Source organism: Stegodyphus dumicola, chromosome 7, assembly GCF_044657685.1.
Source record: "Stegodyphus dumicola isolate Sdum_Otavi_A_Nest chromosome 7, ASM4465768v1".
In the NCBI taxonomy this organism is placed as follows: domain Eukaryota; kingdom Metazoa; phylum Arthropoda; class Arachnida; order Araneae; family Eresidae; genus Stegodyphus; species Stegodyphus dumicola.
Window position 1 is genome coordinate 82,156,979 of NC_140774.1, and position 12,156 is coordinate 82,169,134.

Sequence of the window (12,156 nt, forward strand, 5' to 3'; positions counted from 1 at the left end):
CTGTTTCCTGATAATTATTAAGATTAATCAGAAAAAATAAATTTAATTAATGTATTATAAAAACTTATTCATATAATATAAAATGTTATCAATTATGTTTTTATTTTTAGAAAATTTTTATTTTATTTTTAGAAAGCAAAAACTGAAGATGAGAAAATTCAATAAAACATTCTGCACATGATTTCAAGAAATTTAAACTTACATAAAGATGAACATGGAGTAAACCTAACCCCAAAATAATATATAAGTAATTATTTAGCAAATTATCAGATGCTGATACATTTTAGAATAACGGATACACTCTGAGAAATAAAATAACAATACATTCTGAGAAAGTAAGTTTTTTTCCTATCGACAAATTATGTAAAGAAACTGATACAACTAATTTCCATATAATACAATGATGCAATATTCCTTCATTAATTACGTCAAGAATTTTATTGCTGATCACACTATTTTTAGGTGGGTTACGAATTTTCCAACTAATCATTAAAAAATCTTTTTTGTATTTGCTTTAATTTTTTTTTTTAAATCATCCACATACTTTTTATATGAGATGAATGTGACAAGAACAAGTATTTTAAGTAAGTATTTGACACATATGAACTTGCACAAAAAATTACATTCTTATTATCAAACTGCAGTAAATTTATATTAATATTTCATATATATTTTGATTTATGTTTCTTAAACTAAACAGAAGTGATTCTAAGATTGTCATTTTCTCAAGAGAGTCAACAAAACTCATGCAAGGAAAAATTTTCTTAAGTATACGATTGAAAGTATGAAAAAATGTATACCATGAAACGTATACGATTAGGAATGAACTGAGTTCTCTGAAACCAATGATTTCAAAATACAAAAAAAAGAAATTCATTAATCTTCTGAGTACAATCCCCTCATCTTCACATCACTTAATTAAATACAGGCAATACCTTCTGCAATAAAAAGACTGTTTTAGCACTGTATTCAAAATGAAAGTCTGAAACCCTGTTTCAAAGAATACAGCAATGTACCAACAACTAAAAGTATACAGAGAAAAAAATTGTTAAAAATTATCATGAAAGTTAAAAAATCATGAGCATAATGCTATTTATATCTTTTATAAAACATTAAGACATGCTGCATTTTTATATATACTTTTTACTAGTGGTATATATATATCATTTAAGTTGAAAATATATTAAAAAATGAAAAATAAAGAATTCAGAAAACTGCATTATTATTAATGTAGCTAGAGATGTTTCTGAATTTATTTTAAATATTATATTAAAGCCACCAAGAAAGAATGTAACCAGTTTTTAATACTAAACTACCATATCAATATTATGCAAGATAAGTGGATCTTTGTTACTGCCTCCTTATATCTGATTATAATGGGAGGAATTTTCATTATTCATCATGACAGAATCATTGAGATAGAAAGATTAATGAAACTTCCTCACATTACACTTTTATTATGAGAAAAGTATGGATGTTTTACTGCCGATAGATTATAACGTGAAATTCATTTGTTAATACACAAAAATTAACAAAAGTACTCATGTACAAGAACTAGCAATTATTCCTTGATTTCAAATTAGCTGTGATAAGATTATTTGAGAAATACTCATGTCCAAGAGTAGAAAAGTTAAAAGTTTGCAGAAAATGGTGGTAGGAATTTCTATTTGAAATGTAAAAATAAACCACCTAACTTCCATCAAAACATACCACTTGCTCCAGCATTACTGATATTCCTGGAAGCATTGGCAGAATGCCTTTTTGTTAGTTTTCAGACTGAATGTAATGTCTTTTGTGAGGACTTAAAATTATCTAAAAATGTTATTCCTGCAGAATTATCTTGATAAGATACAACAGTAGGTTCATAGGGTGTGAAATCTGTCAATAAAGTGATTGTGGCATTTCTTAACGTTAATAAATAAATAATAATAAAAAATAAATAAATAAATAAAATAAAAAAAAAAAAAAGTGAAAAATCGAAGGTTTCTTTAACCTTGTTTACGCTACACTACTGACTATACTCTTCAAATAATGTCACTTCATACATCTCTTCCACTAAGAGCATCTAAATACCTTCTAACAGCTATATTTAATTATAGAAAGTTTTATGCACATGGTGGAATTTTTTTGAGAACATTAAAAAAAAGAGAGAGAGTATTTTTTTAATATATGCTCATGCATCACACAGCATCATCTCTATGTATTCATATAGAAGATATTTTGCCTGCCATATTCTAAGCAATCATACACACCCCATAACTTTGAAATCTCGCATTTTATGCAGAGTTGAAGGCAAGATGAAAATGGCAAGAAATTACATAAAAATTTTTGAGATCATTGTTCAAAAATATTCATTTTCAAAAATGAATGAAACAAAACAATAAGTAAAAACTTAAAAAATAATATTACATACTTGGTTTATGTGGAGGTATGCGAGCATTATCACCCAGCAATAAACGTATGCCAGTAATGTATCGCTGCCTATAAAAAGTAGGAAATTATAAATTTCATACATGAAAAATATACTGAGGATATTTTTAAAATATGCAGAGTACACATAATATATTGACCTAGTTACAAAAAATTTCTACAATATACTAATATGCTTATTTTTAGAATTAGTAGAAATTTCTAATCATCTTGATTCCATGCACTTAAATACTATCCTACATGATGCCATAAAATATGGTATCACCTCCTCCAAAAAAGTGACTATTATTTTAACCTTCAAGATTAAGTACTAGAAGCTTGGTATTTTATAATCATAACCAGAAAAGACTTTCATTTTTTGAGAATTCTAAATCAGCTCCAGATATTTAAATACATTGATAGAATCAAGTTCTGCCTAATGTTTGGAGGAAAAACCCATAAAACAAGTTATTAAAACCCATAAAACACAGCCATTTGTTAATGAATACAAATAACAACAATTTTTCCCAGTATCACCATTTTACCTGATTAAAAGACGGAACTGAATTTTTTTTTGTTGTATGACAAAAACAAAATCCACAATTCTTAATTGTTTATAATATATATACATATATACAATCAAGAGATAATAATTAAATCATGTAGAAGAGAGAACTTTTCATCAGGAAATATTCAAATCAATATTGAAACAAAAACAATTCAATAAAATTAATAAAACATAATAAATTGAAATAAATGAAAAATCCTTAGTCCTTTTCAAAGAGCAGCCAAAGAATTTTCAACAAAGCCACATTTCTAAATTAAATCTAGATGACCAAATTCTTAAAATATTTAAAAATAAAAAGCTGATGAGTACACCACGACTTCCTTGTACAGAATAGTAAATTACACACAGTTTTCCTGCATTTCACTTTAACGTATTTCCCTGAATTTCATTAGATGCATATTTCTCATTCAATTAATTCAGCTCTCGCTTTGCAACAAGGCAAAAATACATAAAAATGCAAAATATCTATATTAAAATTTGAAAGATATCGAAAAACATAAAACACCAAATATAGTTAAAACAATTAAAAAAAAAAACAATTTTTACAATTAAAATTACAAAGTCTATGAAAAAACAAGTAATTTGGCTAGCAGGCAGATATTTCAGTGCACAAAACTGAAAGTTTACTTTTGGTCTCAGTCTGCAAGGAGACACTGAAGGTGTAGAAACAGACTTAATCTGTTGCAGATGCTATGCCGAGTCAATATATGAGATAATTTAATAACTTAAATGATAATTCCAGAATGAATTAAGCATGATTTAATTTGCAATAGTAAAAGAAGATGCTAATTTGTTGTTGCAAAGCATAGTTTCTCTTTGTCTCTTGATTTTTTTATCTCTTGATTGTAATAACTTGTTAGACTGGCATCAAATTCACTATTCTGCTAAGTTTGAAACGTAAACAAATATGGCTGCTATGGTAAAAGAATTAGGCCTAGCTGCACTTTAACAACTTTTAAATTGTTGATAATTCTACAACTATAAAATGAAGGTTAACTAAAGTCGCAAAAACCTTAACCAGAAGATAAGAACAACATAATTCAAGCAAAAGACGCACAAGTACCAATATATAAGAATAAAAAACTTGTAGTATATTGAGAACTATCGATGTGTGTATCATAATCGGACTTTAAGCTGGCACAGTGCCAAGCATTGGAGCGTGTGGAGTAATTAGAAAAAGGACTGGAATGCGAGTAGCTGTAATTAGGAAGTACTTGTAAGTGTGTATATGAGTGATGATATATTTTGTATGTATAATAAAAGTAGCATGTAGTTTAAAAGAGTGTATCTTGTGAAATAATTATCCACTAAAGGATACAGGACAGCTGGCGACGAGGATGTGCAATTTAAAAAAAATGTGCCTAATGCAATCTCAATAAGTATTTAGGGGATTCCCCGAAGACGGCTCAAAAGCTTTTATAATCATTTTTTCTTTCGGAAGATCATGGAGCAGCTCGTAACTGAGTTAATAGTGCAGACTAAAGCTCTAATGGAGAGACTTACTTCTGTTATTACTCCACAAATGGACAATTCGAAACATTCGGTTCAGTTTGAAAAATATAATGAACACGAAGAACAGTTTGATTCATTTCTAAAGAGATTCAAAAGTTATTTAGATATACAAAATGTTTCACAGGACAAGCATGGGAAAGTACTGATTTCTAGTTTGTCCAGAAAAATGTATAGTCTCTTAAAAAACTTGCTGGCTCCTGATAATCGTTCCGATAAAGATTATGAAGTGTTAAAAACAACATGAAGAAATCATTTAAATCCTAAGCCACTTATAATTAATTCCTAGCAGGCATGTATTTTTAAATCGAAAGCAGCACAAGGGGGAAACAATTAGTGTGTATATGGCAGAGTTAAGGTCACTTGCCATACCGTGTGCTTACAATCAGAATATGTTAAATACAATGCTGTGGGATGTATTTGTTAGTAGGCTTAGAGATAGGGCTATTCTGGATAGAATTTTTGAGTAGGATAATATCAATTTAGATGACACTTTAAAAATAGCTTTGGCAATGGAAAAAGCATTAAAAGGTGCAAATGAAATAATTGGGAAACCAGTGGAAATTAAAGGATTTAGTGCTAGGAATAAAGGTAAATCTAAGCCAGTCGCTCCAAAACAAAAGTTTGAAAAACAAAACATCGCAGCTAAGAATGCTAAAGGAAAAAATGTGTTCGCGATGTACGGGGACTGATCATGATAGAAATTCTTGTAAATTTAAGACAAGTATCTGCAGATTTTGTAAGAAAATCAGGCACATTGAAAGGGCATGCTACAACGCTGAAAGAATGAAAGCGGAACAAAAACAATTAGATGTAGGAAATGAAAACACAGTTCCTATAAATAGCACACATTCCAGTGAGGTGAAAAATAGGAAACCACCCATAATGGTCCAAGTGATCATAGAAGGAAAACTGGTAGCTATGGAACTGGATACAGGGAGTGCAGTATCAATAATGAGTTAAAAAAATTTCCGGCAAATTTCGAAAAAAAAAATTAAAAATACAAGTCTGGTATTTAAAACATATAATGGAGAAAAACTGATACCTTTACGATTTACTACAGTTAAGGTAGAATATAAAGGTCAAAATAAAAACTTAAATCTTTAAATTGTTAAAGAAAACCTTGACACAATATTTGGTAGAGAATGGCTTTTAGAAATGAATTTAGATTGGTCCTCAATAAAGTCAATTTCTGTCTCTCAAAAGAGTAGTTTAAATAAATTATTGGAACAATAAAGAGATTTTTGACGGAAAATTAGGAGAAATAAAAAAATTATGAGGTTCATCTTGAACTGAAACCAAATGTTTCACCAAAATTTTGTAGAGCTAGGCAAGTACTATTTGCGTTAAAGGGCCAGATAGTTGAAGAAATTGATCGCTTGGAAAAAGAGGGTATAATCGAAAAGGTTGAAACGTCGGAATGGGCAACTCCAGTAGCACCAATAGTTAAGCCGGACGGCTCTATACGACCGTGTGCTGACTACTTGGTGACAGTAAATGCAAATATTGTTACACATTAACACCCTTTGCCGATCATAGAGGAAATATTTTCATGTTTGAGCGGGGTAAAGCATTTTTCAAAAATTGATTTTAAACATGCTTATTTACAAATAAAATACACACTAAGACTCAAAAATTGCTAACAATAAACACACGGAAAGGATTATATAAGTGTAAGAGATTAATGTTCGGGCTAAATGCAGCGCCGGCAATCTGGCAACGTTACGTAGACGGACTGACTATTCCACGGAATAGAAGGGTGTAAGGATGTATGTATGTATGGATGATAATATCCACACATACATACTTGTATGGATGATGCGCGGATAACAGGGGCGGATGATGAGACGCATGCATTTAAATACTTTAAAAAATTTCCTCGAGAAATGTAAAACTCGTGGACTGAAATTAAATTTAGAGAAAAGTAAATTTTTTCAGGATGAGATCAAATTTTTAGGTCATAAAATTGATGCTAATGGTTTACATAAAACTGATGAAAAAATATCAGCAACTGCAAAAGCCCCAAGACCCAGAAATGTCCAGGAAATTCAAAGCTTTTTGGATTGGTTAATTTTTAAGGAAAATTTTGCCCTAAATTAGCGACAATCGCAAATCCCTTATATCAATTAACTAAGAAAAACTCATAATGGGTTTGGACGAAGGATTGTCCGGAGGCTTTTCTAAACATTAAAAAAGAATTGTGTTCACAAAAAGTTTTGATGCATTATGATCCAAAATTGCCCTTAACATTGGCAACTGATGCATCACCAGTAGGATTAGGTGCGGTACTTTCTCACAAACTCCTGATGGAATGGAAAGGCCAATTGCATATGCTTCAAGAACACTGACTGAAACAGAGAAGAAATATTCTCAAAACAATAAAGAAGCTTAATGAATCATTTGGGGAATAAAAAATATTTTTCTATACTTAAAAGGCAGAAAATTTACATTGATGACAGATCATAAACCTCTTGTTGCAATTTTCGGCTCAAAGAAAGGCATGCTAGTTTTGGCAGCAACAGGACTCTTACATTACACTTTGGCTTTACAGTCATTCCAATTCGATATTACTTACCGTAAAACAAACAAGCATGGTAATGCTGACTTTCCATCACGATTACCCACGAATTCAGAGCAACTGTCTGTTCAGGATGATGTAACTATTTTTCAATTACAGCAGATTGAAACTCTTCCAATCACGGCCAGAGATTTGGCTAAAGAAACTGAAATTGATGCAGAACTCAGTCCTCTGCTACGAATACTACAAAGCGGCGGAGAATTGAAAGGAAGGGAGATGGAGGTACAGTCTCCAAGATGGCTGTATAATGTATGGTAAACGCATTTATATTCCAAAATGATACCGTGATAATGTTTTGAAAGAGTTGCATCACGGACACTTAGGTACTGTAAAGATGAAAGCAATTGCTAGATCTTATGTATTTTGGAATGGCATAGATAAAGATATCGAAAATACTTCCAAAAACTGTTCTGAACGTGAAAAACATAAAATAGATCCTCCCAAGGTAAAAGTTCATCATTGGGAGTACCCGAGTGCTCCAATGGAACGTATTCACATCAATTATGCGGGACCTATTTTTGAGCATATGTTTTTGATAATCGTCGATGCTCACTCAAAATGGGTAGAAGCATATCCAATGAAATCAAGCTCGACTTTCAAAACGATAGAATGTTTACTAGACTTTTTTGCACATTTCGGATTACCAATATTGTTAGTGAGTGATAATGGGCCACAGTTCACTTCACATGAGTTTAAGATGTTTCTACAGAGTAACGGAATCAAACACAAAACTACAGCACCATTTAAACGATCTAGTAATGGGCAGGCTGAATGGTATATGTTTACAGTAAAATAATCTTTAAGAACAATGCAAAATTATCCATGAACTTTGAGACAAAAACTCAGTATATTTTTGATGCAATATAGGAAAGCTCCGAATTTAATTACTCTACATAGCCCTGCAATGCTAATGCTGAAGAGGGAAATTCAAACAAGAATAGATTTATTGAGACCAGATCTCAAAAGAAGGATGGAAGACAGAATTCGAAAAGGAACCTACGAGTTTGCAGACCGAGGATTTAGAGATAGAGTGGCAGTAAGAAATTATCGCCAAGGTGATAAACGATGGAGATTTGGAACAGTACAATCCAAGGATGGGCAGCTTCGTTACACCATATATATAGATGAGGATTTAGAGATAGAGTTGCAGTAAGAAATTATCGCCAAGGTGATAAACGATGGAGATTTGGAACAGTACAATCCAAGGATGGGCAGCTTCGTTACACCATATATGTAGATGGTCAACTATGGCAACAACATATCAATCAGATGCGTGATGGAGGAACCGTAACAGATGAGAGATTCATACGTCCACCTCCAGCTCTCATGATTTCCAAAGAGCCTGATAAGAGTGGAGTTCCAGAACCATCCAAAGATAATGCCACCAGGCAGATGAGTATGTGTCGTCCTCCGTGTCTAAGGTTGTACCAGATGTTCCATCCAGCGGAGCTGTTGCTGCTACAACCATGTTACCATAGAAACCTGCAGTGTCACAACCTTTGTGTTGGTCCAATAGAATTCGATGTCCAACAGATAGACTGCAGTTATGATAAAAGGGGAGGGATGTGTATATCGAGAACTATCGATGTGTATATCATAATCGGACTTTAAGCTGGCACAGTGCCAAGCATCGAAGCGTGTGGAGTAATTAGAAAAAGGACTGGAATGCGAGTAGCAATGTATTTAGGAAGTACTTGTAGATATAAATGTGTACGCGAGTGATGATATATTTTGTATGTATAATAAAAGTAGAATGTAGTTTAAAAGAGTGTAACTTGTGAAATAATTACCCACTAAAGGATACACGACAAAACTGAGCTCACGAAGCCAAGTAACAGAGTGGGTATATATGAACATATATTTATACATTTTTGAGGTGGCCGAATGTGACCAAAAATGAAGGCGCAAAACTACATGGTATAGCAGTCCTATACAGTCAAAAGTCGTTAATCCGGACTCGTCGGGACTTCGGCGATTCCGGATTATCGATTTTTCCGGATTATAGATCATCAGTTTAAATCTGGTAAGATGGCATGCAGAAATTATAAAATTAAAAATATGAAACTGTAATTTATGAAATAAAGAACAATTATGATCTAAAGGGTATCAAAATTTACAAAAAAAAGCTCAATATTTATTTGTTTACTTTATTAAACATTTCTTTCAATGTAAGTTGTTTAAGTTGCTTCGTTTTATATGTGATAATACATTCTCTTTAATTCTATAAACAGACATAATTTCTTGTTCAGTTACAAAGTTCTGCTGTTCAAGTCCTATAATTGCTGTGTCTACCGACTAATTTGTCAATCAAAATTTTTTCGTTTTCAATAACCTCTGTCATTTTCTTTGCTTTCGGAAGCGAATTATAATGACAAGGAATTTGATTTAAATCATATCAAAGACGGAGTATATCGAGATGAAATACTACATTTAGTAAGGAATTATAAGCCAAATAAAATAAAAACATCTGCCCTGAAGATAAAGATAGTGCTGACAGATCAACTTCCAATTTATTGCACGCCGCGTCGTTAAAGATAAACAAAGGATATGCCTTTATCCATTTTTTGCAGCAATTCCACTTTTTGTTTAATAAACTTCGAAACATACTTTTGCTTTGTAGATCCTTTATATTAATAAATATATACTATCAGAAATTCTATTTGACATAATCGAAAGTTCAAGTTTACTTTTAATTGCTCTAACAGTCTGAAAAAATAATAAGCCGGATCCAATTCGAAGATTACGGAACAATGCAATCTGCAACATTAACTGAAATAGATAATTAGATAATTTTAGCTTAGCTGATACCGTCCGGTATACATTAAACGTGCACTCGCAAACGTATTTTGTGCACGCGCACAAGCATATTCGTAGCGGTAAAGGTCTTACGCGCATGCGTCAAAGTTTGTAGCTTTGAGGTCCGGATTATAGATCATTCCGGATTATGGGTGTCCGAATTAACGACTTTTGACTGTATATAAAATTTCAACAATCTGAGGCTACTTGTTTTAAAGTTATGTGAGATACATACATATGTACTGGCCATGAAAAAATCTCTTTTGAATCCATTTTAAATCAGTTTCATAATTTGTTTTGGGGGAAAGGTCCTTCATTCTGTCCTTACGTACAGATGTCATGCAAAAACATTTTTAAATTTCATTCAATAGCAGTCAAAATGGATATTTTAGTTGAAATATGGTACTTCGAATTTTTCACTTTGTACAAGGAAGTAAAAATTAAGAGCAAATTAAGATTATTAAATTAAAATAATAAAAGTGCTTTCGAAAAGCAACAAAGTAAAAATTATTTTTAAATGCTTTTAATTTAATCATCATAACATAAACTGTTCTGATGCAATTCCAAAACACACACTTGAAAATTAAGCACAAAAGTAAAAATAAACATTAAAAAGAACAAAGCAATCAGGGGAAAAAATTTATTTAAAAGCAATATGCTGAATAAATTTCAAACCAAATAATATGCAGAATTCCTAAAAGCCAAAGGAAATATGTTAAACTACAAATAAACTATTTCAAGTCAAAAGCTTATCAAAATTAAAAAGAAATTTTTTTAAAAGTAAAAATTTTTCTAATAAAAATGGAATTTTTAAATTGAGGAAATACGAAACATACGAAAAGAGGTTTATATTTATAAATTTTTTTAAAAGTAAAAATTTTTCTAATAAAAATGGAATTTTTAAATTGAGGAAATACGAAACATACAAAAACAGGAGGCTTATATTCTAAAATTGAAAAAGGAAAAATTAAACATAAATTTAAGATTAAAAAAAGGCAATATGAATAAAAATTGGGAAAATTTATATTAAAACAGATTCAATTACCATATATTCCAGTGTATAATGCTCACTTTTAATTCAAAATATAAGACCAAAATTTTTGGGTGCACATTAAATGTCAGAAAGACAGATTTAAAACTGAGAAAAAGATAAGCATACAAAAATTATATTTCTACATGTACCTAAATACTGTTTGTTTAAAAGAAATGACATTCCTTATGAACTTAAAAAATTTCTTTACTGGATAACATGAAAAGTTTGTCACATCATCTTCTGTCATATCACTAGGCACACTATCAAATTCTGTTTCATCTTCAAAATCATTATTATTTGAATCCATAAATAAATAATCATCTTCTATTCCACCCAGATTCATTTTTTAAATTAATTTTTAAACCTAGAAACATTTAATTTTTAAAATCTAGACTACGTTTTAATGACTTTTGAATTATAAGGGTGGATCAAATGAAAATAGAACAGTAGCCACAAAATGAAAAGGTATTATTTATTTTTAAATGTTAATTAACAAAATTACACACAGCACTTGTCCCACTTTTGCACCAAGCAGTGAATACTTTGTTTGTCAAAAGAGTGAGGCTAAGATTGAAACCAGCTTTGAACTGTGTCCATGATTTCTTTGTCTGAGTGTGGATCAAATGAAAAGGAAACAATGGTCATAATTTGAGACAACCTGCATGATGTTACGGACTTGCCCTAGGTATCGCGCAAAACCACATGATATGAGCTAGCAGTCAGACAATAATGTCATCTGGCTGGCAATAATTTGGCATTTCATTCATGTCTGCAAAATATTTGCGACTAAAGAAGAGCAACATAGCATTATTTGTTTGTTAGTGACATAAGTCTCATAAAGTGCAGCAGCGAATGAAAACAGTGCATGGTCAGTGAATGAAGACAGTCATGGTCATGAAAACAGTGCATGAAAACTGTCGCTGTCTCATGTGCAGGACCGGCACAAGCATTTCCGCAATAGACACAAATCTTTGAAAGATGATCCATGACCTGATCAAAGTCACCTCAACAGCACAGGCACTACGGTGAATGAAGCTGACCAGGTCATCTGTGCAAACAGACGGTGCACAATAAAGGACATCAGCGAAGGGATGGGTGTGAATTTCGGTTCTGTTCATGCCATCATTACAGGAAAATATCCCAACCCCCCACCACCAAAAAAGTCCAGGATGATGCATAGTAAGGGCAAAGTCATTTTGACAATTCTCTTTTTTTATATAAAAGGCTCACTTCTCATTAGGTTCCTGGCTTCAGGTCAAACAA

General features: G+C 31.5%; 1 protein-coding gene across 1 annotated transcript in view; it reads right to left on the reverse strand.

Moving 5' to 3' along the window:
• Positions 1 to 12,156, reverse strand: part of LOC118205964 (peptidyl-glycine alpha-amidating monooxygenase B-like) — a 159,557-nt gene that overhangs the window by 87,318 nt on the left and 60,083 nt on the right. Inside the window, exon 8 of the mRNA XM_085820527.1 lies at positions 2,414 to 2,481. Coding sequence (XP_085676653.1) covers positions 2,414 to 2,481 — 68 coding nt within the window. The remainder of the gene's footprint in view (positions 1 to 2,413; positions 2,482 to 12,156) is intronic.